The following is a 15,247-nucleotide window of genomic DNA, read 5'->3' as shown; positions in this document are numbered from 1 at the left end:
TTCTGAAAGGTCAAGACAGACAGTGGGTGGTGTACTATGGGTCCTGTGTTTCGGATGTTGTAGTTGGCTACGCGTTAGCTTCAGCTTGTGTATGCGGTATGAAATTTCTGTATGGGATTTCCACATGTCTTGTCCTATAAACGGTGATGTGTTCCAGTCCTTCCGAGCCATTAGTTGGTTGGTTCACATCTGTCACCTATAAGTGCAGCCGCCCGTCTCAGATCAGACGGACGCCATGCCTCCTCTACACCTCTGAATCGGCCGCCGCCGCCAACGTCGCTCATCTCTACAGCCTCTCTATGCATTCACGAGCTTTGGACAGGTCGACACGTTCGATCTCACCAGTTTTACCGTCACCAGGAAGAGAATTATAGACGGCATGATGAATAATTACCTCCGTGGGCGGCTCTACGTCGTCCAGGCTCCATCCGGCGATCTGCTGCAAGTTCACAGAAATGCATGAGGAGACCATGCATGTGACGACCAGCAACGTAAGTGTTATGTAAGATTGACATGGCAGCGAGTGAGCTCGTGTTGATGGATGGGTTGCATGGTCAGGTGCTGCTTCTTGGGTGTGCCAAGTCGCAATGCCTTGGCGTTGAAGAGTTTCCTCGGCTGAAGCCGAACTGCGTCTATTAAAAGCATATTTGAGACTACTCTATTTTACAAAATTCAGTTTTGCTTCATCAAATTCACTTTGAAGCAGTTTTATATAGAAGTTGTAACTCTTTTAAAGAGAGTGTTTAGCTTTTATCTATCTCTAGCTTCAAGAATGATAAAATTGATGAAAACAATATATCTGATTGGATGAGTGAGGAGAAATAAAGGGGTATTCACTTAGTGATGGTAGTGGTAGGTAATTTCTTTTTAACTTCATCTTTTATATTTTTTTAAGCACCTTCTAAAAAGCTTCACAAAAAATATAGAGCTATATTTCAGGTTTTAGTTTTTTGCGGAGCGACATGTTATGAAGCTATCCTGTTTGCCTTGCCTTTTTTAGTACGAAGCTAAATTTTAAAAAACGAAGTAATTTCAAACAGGCCCTAAACTGATGAAGATACGTGTGTTTGGAAGTATTGTATAAGAATGACTGCCGGGAGATAGGTGTTGCTATCAGCTTGCAATGGCGGCAGGGAGGAAGAAATTTTGCCTCGGCTTTGGTGCGGCTGGCCAAAACCCATATGGCAACATTTGGTGACAAAACCAAAACCAAAGCCGGGAGCAACTAAATAAGGCAAAGTGAAAAAATCAAGTAAAAGCCAAACCAAAGACCCTTTCTCTGTTTAATATAAGAGCAACTTTAATGAGATGATTCATTTTGTCCGTCGTCATCGTCGTTCGTTTGGGTCGGGGTAGACAAAATAGATGACCAACGCGTCGATCCATTTTTAAAACACGTTCGTTCCGCGTCCTCGCTGATCCATTTCCGGTTCAAATTTAGAATTAAAATGCGTCGGCGCGGACGCGCGTGCGCCTCCTCGGTGTCCGTCCCCAATCATCACGTTCAACATTATTTATGACGGCCGTCCTCCTCGAACTCACGCGTCAGCGACAGCGATCTGTCTTTTTTAATTCGAGCATGTGGTGGGGTTCGGTCATCTGGTTCCAGAACCCTCCCCCGTCTTCATCTTGCCACCCCTCTGTTTCCTCGTCAACGACCCAGCAACCATGGACAACGGCGACAACCTCGTCGTCTATGCTCTCGCGATGTTCCCAGAGGAGGTCGCCTACCCGCAGGCTTTGCCCAGAACACCCTCGTCGTCTACCCAAGCGCGTTGCTCCCGGAGGAGGCCACCTACGTCCATGCTAAGATGGCGCTGAGCCTAGCGAATGAGCGCGCCCGTGCTGCGCCACCGCCGACACCAGCACTACCCACGCCGGCACAGTCCGACCTCGCTGCCGACGGCGAGGATGCCTAGTTTTTTTTTCTTCATTTATAATGTAATCGGCTCTCGTGACCGGCTTTTAATGTTTAAAAATATGCTTGATTATTATTTTTTCACGCACCGATAAAAATGAATCGGATCAGCGTTGAACGCATGCGTCTATCCAAACACCTAAGCGGACATTTGTCTCCGCTGGGCCGACCCAAGCGGACATTTAGGTCGACCGGTTGGAGTTGCCATAATATTTCAGTTTCAGTCTCCTGTTTCCTTCAGTTAAATGCTGAATTCAGGGTGCTTGCGTTCAAGGATTAAGAACACTATGCTAAACTGAATGCCTTGTTCATGCACGTTGACCCAAGCCACCCTAAAAACTTGTATACACGGGTCAATGAAAGCATCATAATTTATACGTACAAAAGAGAATAGCTAAGCAAATACTAGCAATGAATCTGCATCTGCAATTTCCCACTTTTATTTTTACCCATGCAAACAAAACACGTAGTCCACATTTTCAGGACAATCACTCAACAAAGTTTGCTTCTTCTCAGCAACATCTTTGCTTGCACGAACAGATGATTAAGCAGATTCGTCCAAAGCTCCAAATCCATGAAGAAGCATTTTGCACGCACACACCATCACCATGCTCCGCTCCAAATGCACGAACAACAAGCATCTGCTCGCTAGCTAGATCCTCAGTTCGCCGAGCGCCTGCGCAATGGACGAGCGGAGCAGCTCCGCCGCCGTGACGCTGCGGTACCGCGGCGGCCCGCCCCCGTCGGCGACCGCCGGGGCGCACACCCTGGCGGCGTTGGCCCTGAAGAAGCACGCCACCGACACCCTTGGGCCCACGCTGTTGGACACCACGCGGTGCGTGACGCTCTTGAACATGTCGTTGGACACCAGCTGCAGGAAGTCGCCGACGTTCACCACCAGCGCCCCCGGCACGGCCGGCACGGCGGCCCACGCGGCGGGCTTGCCCCCGCCGTCGTCCACGAGCACCTGGAGGCCGCCGACGCCGTCCTGTAGCAGCACGGTGAGGAAGCCGGGGTCGGTGTGCCGGACGGCGCCCAGCGTCAGGTGCGGCTCCGGGCACGCCGGGTAGTAGTGGCCGGAGACGCTGAGCGCCTCTAGGCAGCCGGCCTCCTCCTCCAGGTACCCGCGCCGCACCCCGAGGGCCTCTGACAGCAGCTCGAAGAGCGCGCGCCCCAGCGCCCGCATCTCCGCCGTGTACCCCGGCGCCACGCCCCTGAACGCCGGCGGGAGGAGCTCCTCGTCGTCCTCCTCCTCCCCCTTCCGGTCCACGTCCTCCATGTAGATGGTGTCGCGCCACTTGCCCAGCTGCGTCCGGAAGAGGTCGGCGTTGCAGTTGTAGCGCACGCGCCGCGCGGCGTCCCGCGTGTAGTAGGGCGCCTTGCCCTCCGGTGGCTCCTCGTTGAACCGCCGCACCGCCGCCTGCATCCCGTCCATGGCCGCCTCCGGCACGCCGTGGTTCACCAGCTGGAAGAAGCCCGCCGTCCCCGCCGCCGCCCTCACCGCGGCGACCACCTCCGGACGGGGACGCGAGAGGTCCACCACCGGGATGGCGGCCACGTCGGTGCACGGCGGGAGCGGGTCCGGAGGGTGGTGGAAGAAGGCCGGGACGGCCGTCACGCCGGCGTCCACGAGGCCCTTCACGCCGGCCTTGGTCTCGTCGAAGGCCTTGAGGGCAGCGAGGCGGTCGGAGTCCATGGCTCGGTGGATGACGAGCACTCACGCCTGCTGTTAGCACGGGTCGGTGCACCCTCGTCTCACGTACTTGTACCCATGGACGACGAGCCGGTGGCGGTGGGTGGTGCTGGATCCATCATCTCATCCATGTGGAGTAGCGCAGGGTGGGCAGATGGTGTGGACCGTCACCGTGGACGTGGACGGGTCGGACGGATCACATGCGGGCTGCATGCCTTGTCGCCGTCGTTGCCGCGTAGACATGCATGCATGCATGCATGCACGCACCAATCGTGTGCTTGCGTTGCGTACCAGGCTACCAGCCATGGCCGTCACCTTGTATTTTGGCAGTTTGGCACGGGTGGCACCGTCGATTTGGAATCTGAAAGCAACCGGACCACTGCTTTGGAGCTGGCCGGTGCAACGATCGATTTCACGGGCGTCTTGTCTGTATGGTAGGAGCTGAGAAGCGTGCACATGGTGCAGGTACGTATGTGCTACCATACTACTATGGCAAAGGGATAGCTAGCTAGCTAGCTAGCTTTGGTACGGTTAAAGTTGCGTGGAAATGACAATGACGCGGTCAGTTTTTCTGGAAGCTGAAGGCGAGGTCAGATTTGTCCGTGCAAATCAGTGACAATTTAAGTCAGATTTGTGCACGTGGTCTTACTCTTAGCCGAGTCATGGTAGAGTTAGCATATACTAGTGCCTAGTAGATAACGTGACAAAGTTTAGCACTAGCTGCTAGCGTGTTATGCTTATCATGTGCAAGTTGGAAGGTTCATTTATCATAAATTATTTGTCAAAGATGGGATATCTTGGCTGCCGTGAGTGATACCGAGCTACCGGATCTCGGAAGCATGGTGAATTATCTATCATGCAATGGGGTCTGCTTTGTAAAACAAGTAAAGTGCACGAAGACGTGTGAAAGGAAATGAATAGAACTTGTTTGGCTGTTTGAGACACGCTTTGATACCAGACTGGTGTGCATTCTACGCTTACCCAGCGAGCGAAGGAGCGAGCCAATTCCTCTGTTTCGGTAGAGCCAATTCCCGATTAAGAAAACAGAAACCGAGGAAGAGGAAACCACAAGAGTGAAGACTAGTAGAGTCTGGTCTTTTATCATTCTTTGCTCCTTTTTTTTTTTGAACAAAAGGGGTTTCCCCCTGCCCCATATTATTAAAATGAAGCAACACAAGTCTTTTACAACCATTAATCCTAACATAAGATCAACAAGACTGTCGGGGGATAACCCCGGGGTAGGCTCAACAAGCCTATTCCTTCATTTCCGGTCCAATGGACATGAACGTATGAAGATTTCCAAGGTCCAAGTCTTCTGACCGGCTAGGCATCACGTGCCGGCTGGAAGACGAGGCGGCCACCTTTCTGGCCGGCCAGGCAACCCCTGCCGGCTAGGATACAGGCGGCCTCCCCTTCAGAGCCGGCCTGGTCCCGCCAGCCGGACTGAGGAGGAGCCGGCCACACTCAAGCCGGCTGACCAAGCAGGCTAGCCGGCCGAGGATCACAAGTCACATCAGATCGTAGGTCAGGAAGAGACCTCTCGATTAAAGGTAGCTACGCGTCAGCAAATGTACGGGATCAGGGCGCCCGGCAGGTACGAGCGTCGGCGGCCACGCCGCTGACCTACCCCGGCTCTGATCCATCACCTAGCATAGTGTTGGACCGTCACACTCCCACTCCATTACTGCACTCGGCGTGGGGAACAGTGGAGGCGGTTGTACTACCTGCCCATAAAGAATCTCGCGGGGCGACGCTGGACGTACAGCGCGTGCTCAGCGTCAGCCTTACGCGAGAGTCCCATTGGTGAGCCGGCGGGTCCCACAGGCAATCGAGACCATGCAGCCGGCGGGCCCCTCATCGACAAGACAAGACCCTTGTGGGCCCCTGGCCAGCCAGCGAAGCAGCCAGCCGGGTCCCACGCTTGTACCCTTTGTCCATATTGTAGGCCGACGGTTCATCTATAAAACCCCCCGGTCGTCCCCCATGCAAAGGGGCCGATCATTCACCAGTCATCCAACACTACACACTCACCAACCACCGAGAGAGGTAGAGACGAGCCGGCTGTTCCCCTCTTCCTCCTCCCAACACAGCTCCAGGAGCGACATTGTATTCTGTTCCTATACATCAAACACACCAGCAGGATTAGGGGTATTATCTCTACGGAGAGCCCTGAACCTGGGTACATCGTGCGTCCCATGCATGTACCAACCTCGTTCCCAGCGCCCACCTTTGTCCCTTCGGTTCTCACCGACTTTAGCCTACCTATGGCATATGTTGTGACTATTCACCGACATTTGGCGCCCACCGTGGGGCCGATCGCGGCATCGGTTGGCTTTACGCGCTGGGCGGGGCCCCGCACCTACACCACCGGATGCATCGCGTCCGGATCAGTTTGCATGCCCGTGGAGCCCGTTTTCGACGAGGCGACACCCATGATGATCGACGTCCCCATCCGCCATTTGGATTCAGACGAAGATTCTGACGACGAGGCGCTCCCTAGCATCGTCGTCGCTGTAATGGAGAACCTCGGCGTTCTCTTCAGCGACCTTCGCCTCAACGACGGCCCGCGCTACTTTGGCGAGGACTTCGACGTTGAGGCTCTCTGCGCCAGCTTCAGCAGGCTCTCTATCACTGAGATGCCTGCCCACGATGTTTACCCCAGTAACGTCGTCATCTTCGATGGCCCCCACCGTCGGTGGGGTTCTTCACCCCATACCACGTCGCTGCCGTCTCCAACACCGTGGAAGTGATGGTTATCGGCGCTGGCACCAGCACGGCTCCCGGCAAGGCCTCCACAGGCGCTGGCGAGCCCGCTGCGGCCCCCGCTGATACTCTTCGGGACGCCATCACCGGCCTGAAGACACGTGTCACCACTTCCGCCGACCCTGCTGACGCTCGAGCCTCGCTAGAGGAGGCTCGCAAGCGCATCTTGGAGGAGGGCATCGCCGTAGTGTCAGTGAAACGTCGGTTGGAGGCTACGCGGCGCGAGTATAACTCCGCATACGGTCTCACTCCGATTTCCGAGGCCCCTAGCCAGCTTGGATCGGTCCGCAGCCGCGGCCGGTTCATCGCCGAAGTTCTAGGCGGCGATCTGCTCACCTACGAAACTCCTGCGGCCAACATGCGAGCGGCGCAGGCAGCCATGGAGGAGATGGCAAGCCTAGAAGGCGAGGAGCGCGCCTTCCAGGAGAAGTGGGTCAAGGATCTCCTTGACGCCGCCAACGAGCAGCACGCTCGGTTTGACCCCCGTCAGGCTCAATCGGAGTCCCCGGGACCAAACTCGGGGGCTCGCCGCAACCCTAGCGGCCAGCACCACGCAGAAGGATCTTCCTCCATCGCCCTTCCGGCTGGAGGGGCGAGGGAAGCCAAGACCGGCGCTCCCAGCGCCAGAGCGTGCACACTTCGGGCTTGCGTCGCGGAGGCGACGAGGGTGATTCGGAGTACGGGGATCTTCCCCCGCGAAGAACTCACGCCTCCAGCTCCCGAGGCGCCTCCCCTCTCGCCACCGGGGCTGGCGCCCCCGCCACCCAGGATGAGTGGGACGCTCGCCGGCGTATCGTCTCCTTGGCCCAGTCGGCCCTCCTAGAGGAAGACGGACCCGTCGGTCCGGCATGCTTCGGCCCCCGGATCGGAGGGGAGACGTTCCCCCGAGGTTTCACCCTGCCTCGGGATACGCCGAAATACAATGGCACGGCCAAGCCAGAAGACTGGCTGATCGACTACACCACGGTCATGGGCATCGCCAGGGGCAACAAGCGCGTAGCGGTTCGCTACGTGCCACTCATGTTGGCCGGCTCGGCCCGGACTTGGCTTAACAGTCTCCCGGCCGGCAGTGTCAACTCCTGGGTGGACTTCGAGGAGGCGTTCATCCGCAACTTCACTGACACCTACAAGCTCCCTGGCCGGCCCCGCAAGCTGGCCATGTGCGTCCAGCGAGCCGACGAACCCCTCCGCGACTACGTCACACGGTGGACTGAGCTCCGCAACTCCTGCGAGGGGGTGCATGAGGTACAAGCCATCCAGTACTTCATTGACGGATGCCGAGACGGCACCCTCCTCAAGCACAAGCTCATGTGCGCCGAGCCCACCCCTTTGGCGGTGCTCATGGCCAAGGCGGACAAGTACGCCACGGCCGACTCCGCAATGCGCATCAAGGTGACCGCCTTGGACAAGGTCGTGCCTGCGCCGGCTACTCCCAAGCCGTCTGGGGGACAACCGAGGCGGCCAGAACAACTATAAGCGCAAGGCGGATCATATGGATCCCCGCTCCAGCAACAAGCTGGTGGCCAATGTGGAGGGCGAGGTGTCGGCTTCTCAAGCCGGCCCTCCACGAAAGCGTCACAATCGGGGCAACCCCAACTGGCTGCCCAGGCAGTCCCTCGAGTAGCCGCTCGACGCCCCCTGCAAGATACATTCTGGGGCAACGCCGTCTACCCATACCCTTCGACAGTCCAGCGTCGCGCGTCGGCTGTCGCAAGGGGACGGTCTGCCGGCTCCTCCGGGTGCGCAGACGGCGCCCCGTGCACCGGCTCCCAATCACGCTCCGCTTCCGCCGCCACCGCCTCGCGATGATGGTCCTCACCCTGACGACTATCCTCACCAAGACGGAGCGTTCGTCGTCTTCACTAGCGAAGGCGAAGACAAACACAGCGTGCACCAAAGACGGCGCGAGGTAAACGCCAGTGTCCCCCCGGTTCCCCAGTACATGCATTGGTCTGACAAACCAATCACATGGAGCCGGGTGGACCATCCTGCGGTGATGCCCAACCCGGGGTCATACGCACTCGTCCTCGACCCCACATTAGCCTCCAAAAGGCTCACGTGCCGATTCTCCTGGGTGCTGGTCGATGGTGGCAGCAGCATCAACATCCTCTACCTCGACACTCTCCTCAAGCTCGGGCTCAAGGAGACGGACGTCCTGCCAACCAGCACGGTCTTCCATGGCATCGTGCCTCGGCAGTCATGCTCGCCCATCGGCCAGATCCAGTTGGACGTCCTCTTCGGCGACAAGGCCCACTTTCGTCGGGAGTCCATATGGTTCGAGGTAGTGGACCTCAGTAGCCCGTATCACGCGTTGCTGGGAAGACCGACTCTGGCCAAGTTCATGGCTATTCCGCATTACGCCTACCTGAAAATGAAGATGTCGGGTCCCAAGGGCATCATCACTGTTGTTGGCGACTACAAGAAGTCGCTCGAGTGTGCCCAAGATAGCAGCCGCCTCGCCGACGCCTTGGTGATTGCTGAGAAGAAGCGGCAGATCGACTGGCTTGTGGCCCAGGCTACCGAGCAGCCGGCAATTCCTTCTCCTCCGTCCCAATTGGCCGGCGAGGGCTCTTTCAAGCCGGCTAAAGAGACCAAGCAGGTCCCACTCGACCCTGCCAACCCGAAGCAGTGCGTCACCATCGGGGCTGGCCTCAGCCCCAAATAGGAAGGCGAGCTCGTCAACTTCCTCGGTGAGAATCGGGACATCTTTGCGTGGTCCCCCAAGGACATGCCGAGTGTTCCGAGGAAGTACGCCGAGCACAAACTTCACGTGCGACCGGATGCAAAGCCGGTGAAACAACCTTTGCGCCGCTTCGTCGAGGGGAAGCGACACACAATCGGAGAAGAGATCACCCGGCTCCTTGCAGCCGGCTTCATCATGGAGGCTTTCCACCCGGACTGGCTGGCGAACCCGGTCCTGGTGCTGAAGAAGAACAACACATGGCGAATGTGTATCGACTATACTAGCCTAAATAAGGCCTGCCTGAAAGACCCTTTCGCATTGCCTAGGATAGATCAAGTGATCGACTCCACTGCAGGCTGCGAACTGCTGTCGTTTCTGGATGCTTATTCGGGCTACCATCAAATCAAGCTGGATCCAGCTGATCGCCTGAAGACCTCCTTCATCACGCCTTTCGGGGCCTACTGCTACACCACCATGACGTTCGGTCTGAAGAACGCAGGTGCGACATTCCAACGCTGCATGCAGCAGTGCCTACTGCCACAGATTGGCAGAAACATCCACGTCTATGTGGATGACATCGTCGTCAAGACGAAGCAGCACTTCAGCCTCCTCGACGACCTGCGGGAGACATTCGCCAATCTGCACGAATACAAGATCCGGCTCAACCCTGAGAAGTGCGTCTTTGGGGTCCCAGGCGGCAAACTCTTGGGGTTCTTCGTGTCCGCCCGCGGCATCGAGGCAAACCCTGAGAAGATCAGCACCATCGAGCGGATGGTGCGGCCGGCTCGGATCCTCGACGTCTAGAAGTTCGTCGGCTGCTTGGCATCCCTCAGCCGGTTCGTCATTTGGCTTGGCGAGAAGGCCCTTCCACTCTACCAGCTCATGAAGAAGACGACGAAGTTCGAGTGGAACGACCAGGCGGACGAAGCATTCCGCGACCTCAAGCGGGTAATCTCGAGCCTGCCAATCTTGGCAGCCCCATCTGAAAGGGAACCCATAGTCATATACATCGCGGCGACCACTCACGTGGTCAGCGTAGTGTTGGTAGTTCAGCGTAAAGAGGAAGGCAAGGCCCTGCCAGTGCAGCGCCCTGTCTACTACCTTAGCGAGGTCTTGTCCGCCTCTAAGCAGAACTACCCTCATTATCAGAAAATGTGTTATGGTGTTTACCTTGCTGCAAAGAAATTGAAGCAATACTTCCAAGAGCATGCCATCACTGTGGTGAGCACTACTCCGCTCTCAGAGATCATGGGTAACCGTGATGCCACAGGCAGAATTGCCAAATGGTCCACCGCCATGGCGGACCATGATATTCGGTACGAGCCTCGCACCGCCATCAAATCACAGGTGGTGGCCGACTTCTTAGTCGACTGGGCCGAGACCCAGTTCAAGCCACCGCCTCCATACTCCACGCATTGGCGGATGCACTTCGACGGCTCGAAGACGCAGACAGGGCTGGGAGCTGGCATCATCTTGACGTCTCCGAAAGGGGACCAGCTCAAGTACGCTCTCCAGATCCATTTCGCCGCCTCCAACAACGTCGCCGAGTACGAAGCACTGGCTCATGGCCTCCGGCTTGCCAAGGAGATCGGCATCCGGCGGCTCATATGCTTCGGCGATTCAGACTTGGTGGTGCAGCGGGTCTCTGGCGAATGGGACGCCAGGGACGCCAACATGGCGAGTTACCGCTTCCTCATCTAGTAGCTCAGCGGCCCCTTCGAGGGTTGTGAGTTCCACCATGTTCCCAGGGCAGAAAATGAAGCGCCCGATACACTGGCGAAAATCGGCTCCACGAGACAGGCCATCCCAGCCGGCGTCTCCCTCGAGCAACTCCACAAGCCGTCTATCAAGCTGTCTCCCGAGTTGGCATCAATCTTCGTACCAGCCGACTCAACGATACAAGCGCCGCCGGCTCCACCAGTTACACCGGCTGTGGACCCCACGCCGGCTGCACTGACGGCACCGGGTCCAAATGCGGCACCGACTGAGTCTACGGTGCAAGCGCCATCGGCTCCACCAACTACGCCGGCTTCGGATCCTATTCCGGCTCCATTGGTCCAACCGACTCCAATAGCGGCACCAGCTACAACGACAACCCCGGCTCTATCCGGGCTCGAATCCTCCTAGTGGGTGGACGTCATGGAGATAGACGGTGAGCCGGCTGTAGTAATAACACCATCAAGCTCGGGGGCTGCAGAAGCCCCCAACAGTCAAACGAAGCAGAGGCGACCCTTGTGTCGGCACCATCATGGGCTCAGGCCATTCTGGCCTTCCTTCTTCGCGGCGAACTTCCTCAGAACGAGGCGGAGGCGAGACAGACCCAACGCAGGTCCGCCGCCTACGCCATCATCAATCGCGAACTGGTACGACGCAGCACGACTGGCGTGTTCCAACGTTGCGTCGAATCAAAAAAAGGGCAGGAGATCCTCAGAGACATCCACCAGGGGGAGTGAGGGCATCATGCCGCCTCCAGAACCCTTTTGGCCAAAGCATTCCGCCATGGATTCTACTGGCCCACGACCCTCGAGGAGGCCGTGGATCTGGTGGACAAATGCGAAGGCTGCCAACGCTTCAGTGCACAAAGCCACATGCCGCCTTCAGCGCTGAAAACCATTCCCTTATCATGTCCATTCGCCGTCTGGGGACTGGACATGGTTGGGCCCTTCAAGACGGCTCGCGGAGGGATGACACATCTTTTGGTAGCTGTTGACAAGTTCACCAAGTGGATCGAAGCCAGACCTATCAAGAAGCTTGACGACCCCACTCTGTCAGGTTCATCACAGACATCTCTGTCCGATATGGCGTTCCGCACAGCATCATCACCGACAATGGCACCAACTTCGCCAAGGGCGCCCTGGCACTCTACTGTTCCAAGGTAGGCATCCGACTCGACTTGGCCTTAGTGGCACACCCTTAGTCAAACGGCCAGGCAGAGAGGGCCAACGGCCTGATCCTAGCGGGCATCAAGCCAAGGCTGGTGGCACCACTGGTTAGGTCAGCCGGCTGCTGGATTGAAGAACTACCGGCTGTGCTATGGAGCCTCCGCACCACGCCCAACCGGTCGTCCGGCTTCACTCCATTCTTTCTGGTATATGGGTCTGAGGCTATTATCCCCACGGATGTCGAGTTCAACTCGCCTCGGGTCACCCTATACACAGAAACGGAGGCGAAGAAGGCCAGAGAAGACGGTGTGGATCTCCTTGAAGAAGCAAGGGACTTGGCTTTGAGCCGGACGGCCATCTACAAACAAAAGCTGAGATACTACGAGAGAAAAAAGATCAGGCCTCTCTCTTTCAGGGAGGGAGACTTGGTTCTCAGAAGAATCCAGCGCACTGCCGGCCAGCACAAGCTCGCATCCCCCTGGGAGGGACCCTTCATCATCAGTAGGATGCTGCACAACAACGCTTACTACCTGATTGACGCCCAGAAGCCAAGGAAGCGCAAGAGGGACGACTCCGACCAAGAAACGGAGCGCCCATGGAACGCGGCGTTGCTTCGCCCGTTCTATTGCTAAAAGGCAGAAGTCAAGCAAAGGAAAGAGCATGCACATGTACCTTCCTCCCTCTTCAGGGAACAACGAAGGCAATAAAAAGAACATGCTCCTTGTTTCTTTTTGTTAAGAGTTTTCACTCAGTGTACGGGCTACACAGCGTACCACCTCTTGCCAGCTTAATCAAGCTCGGAGGCTACACAGCGCGGCCCCTTGCTAGCTTTAAACAAGCTCGGGGGCTCGCCAGCCGCCTGAACGGTCCACCCTTATAGACGGACACATAGTGTACCGGCTGACTCCTGGTCCCTCGCTCGAGTCTGCGGGCTGGCTCCGGTCGCTCGGTTCGCGAGGTGACGCCAGGTCAGGTCGAATACATGCAAAGTCCGGCTATACTTGGGACGACCGGCTCGGGCTGGCTCGATCGTATATAGGATCTCCTTTAAGACTCAAGACGGCCTCTGATTGCCGGGAACAACAAAAGCGACAAAAAGAGAGCATGCTCCATGTTTCTTCTTGCTAAGAGTTTTCACTCAGTGTACGGGCTACATCGCGTACCACCTCTTGCTGGCTTAATCAAGCTCGGAGGCTACGCAACGCGGCCCCTTGCTGGCTTTAAACAAGCTCGAGGGCTCGCTAGCCGCTCGGATGGTCCACCCTTGTAGACGGACACATAGTGTACCGGCTGACTCCTGGTCCTTCGTACGAGCTTGCGGGGCTGGCTCCGGTCGCCTAGCTTGCGAGGTGACGCCAGGTCAGGTCGAATACATGCAAAGTCCGACTATACTTGGGACGACCGGCTCGAGTTGGCTCATTCAAGCCGGCCTCTGATTGGCTTATGTCTTGTTCTTTATGTCTTGATGGCTTCGGATAAGAGAAGTCAACCAGGAATCAAAAGACGGAATCATAAGACAACACGCTTGGTGACGAATATAATGCTGAATATATACATTCACAAAAGCATTGGCCCACAGCCCACGTTCGTTACATCCCTCCGGGGGTAGAACCAAAAACACAGAAGGACACCGGTTACGGACAGCGGCCTCAGTGGTCGTCTCGGCCGCTCCTCCTGATGTGGTAGCATCACCGCCTCCGGCTCCTCCCGAGGTGGTTGCGCCGTCTCCCCCGCTGAGGCCCCCGGCTCCGCCAATCCCGGAGTCGGCATACGCCGCACCGCTGGAGGCGGCAGCAGATTCCGCATCCCGAACCACTTCGTCGGAGCTGCCGTCGGCGTCATAGGGCTGAAGGCCGTGCAGATCTTCAGCGATCACACCACCGTCTTCACTCTGCTCCAAGACGAAGTCATCCCAGGCTGCGTACTCGGCGACGGCGCTGGCTCTCACACGGAGCTCCTCCTCCAGGCCTTGCAGCTCCGCCTCTTAGCCGTCGCGCTGGGCAGCCAGCTTGCCCAAGTTCAGGTTTCGATACCATGACTTGGCCAAGCATAGGGCCATGTAAGCCCCAGACCGCACGGCGGAGGCACGCCAGGCGTCCAGGCGCTCTCCTCCCACTGCAAGCCAGCGGGCAAGCCGGCTCATGGACGCCGGCTCCACACCCTCCGGCCACAGGGCCGCCATCATCGACGAACCTCCAACCTGGAGCTGAGCCACAGACTCGCCAGGGCGTGCAGGCGGGCCCGAAGGCCCACCCCGATCTCCTCCACGCTCCAGCCGGAGGTAGTATCTACCTCCTGCCCGGCCGCGCGGCGCTCCTCACGGCACACCTTAACGGCGGTGTCGGCTGCGACCTGGGTCTCGGGGAAGAGACCTGGAGTAACGGCAACCAGGATGTAAGAACACAGCAAGAGGAGGAGACGGCAAAAAGACCAAACACAAAACAAGGAAACGAGACCCATGCTGGAAGGCGCCGTCAGTCTCATGAGAGACCTCGAGGACCTCACGCTCCCGCACCTTACTCACATGAGTAAGGCGGGCGATTTCCTCCTGGAGGGTCGCGGCAGACTCCAGAGCCTTGGCCAGCTGCGTCTGCTTCTGGGCAAGGGCTTCATCCTTCTCCCTCAAGGTGGCGTCCTTGAGGTCCACCTCCTTGAGGTGAAGCGATGCGAGGCGGTCCATGCCGGCAGAGTAGGAGGCCTCCTTCTCCTGCAGCGTGGCCCGCAGCCGCTCCAACTCGAACCCGCCAGCCGCCTCGAGCTCCTTCTTCTCCGCCTGAAGAAGGTCCAGCTGCTCTTGGAGCCGACCGCCGGCGTCGCGCAGGGCATCACGCTCTGCGGCAACCTCGCCCAGCCGGGCTTCGAGCTCGGCAATCCGGCTATCAGCCCCCAGGTGCTGGTCCCGTAGCTCGTTGTACACCTGTACCTGAGCATCCTAAAGCGCCTACCAAAGGGGAGAGAAAGGGAACATGATTAAGATTTCACCTGGTTAAAAGCCTAACCAGCCCGATTCTCGGGGGCTACACCCAGTGGGTGCGCTTGCGCGCCCCCACTAAAGAGAACTGTGCAGTGAAAAAGGCCTCCAAGAGATTCGGACCGGTTTGCAATCAACCCGCCCGATTCTCGGGGGCTACACCCAGTGGGTGCGCTGTCGCGCCCCCACTGACGCCAAGAGAAGAGAAAAAAGTACAAAGAAAAACCAAAGAAGGCAAGGCCTACCTGGGTGCGGGCTTCCAAGCGCTCCATGTCGCCGCATACCACGCATACTGAAGAAGTTCAATATGGAAAACTCAAAGAAAGGGTTCTTGCCA

General features: G+C 57.5%; 1 protein-coding gene across 1 annotated transcript; it reads right to left on the bottom strand.

Moving 5' to 3' along the window:
* Positions 1-2,336: 2,336 nt before the first annotated feature.
* LOC123411766 (DIBOA-glucoside dioxygenase BX6-like) lies at positions 2,337-3,775 on the bottom strand. The gene has a single exon (XM_045104731.1). The coding sequence runs from the start codon at positions 3,612-3,614 to the stop codon at positions 2,571-2,573; it is 1,044 nt and encodes a 347-aa protein (XP_044960666.1). The 5' UTR covers positions 3,615-3,775; the 3' UTR covers positions 2,337-2,570.
* Positions 3,776-15,247: the final 11,472 nt, after the last annotated feature.

The sequence above is a fragment of the Hordeum vulgare genome, chromosome 7H, assembly GCF_904849725.1.
Source record: "Hordeum vulgare subsp. vulgare chromosome 7H, MorexV3_pseudomolecules_assembly, whole genome shotgun sequence".
Classification (NCBI taxonomy): Eukaryota; Viridiplantae; Streptophyta; class Magnoliopsida; order Poales; family Poaceae; genus Hordeum; species Hordeum vulgare.
The sequence above is the reverse complement of the archived record's forward strand: the minus strand, read 5'-3'. Positions and strand labels throughout refer to the sequence as shown.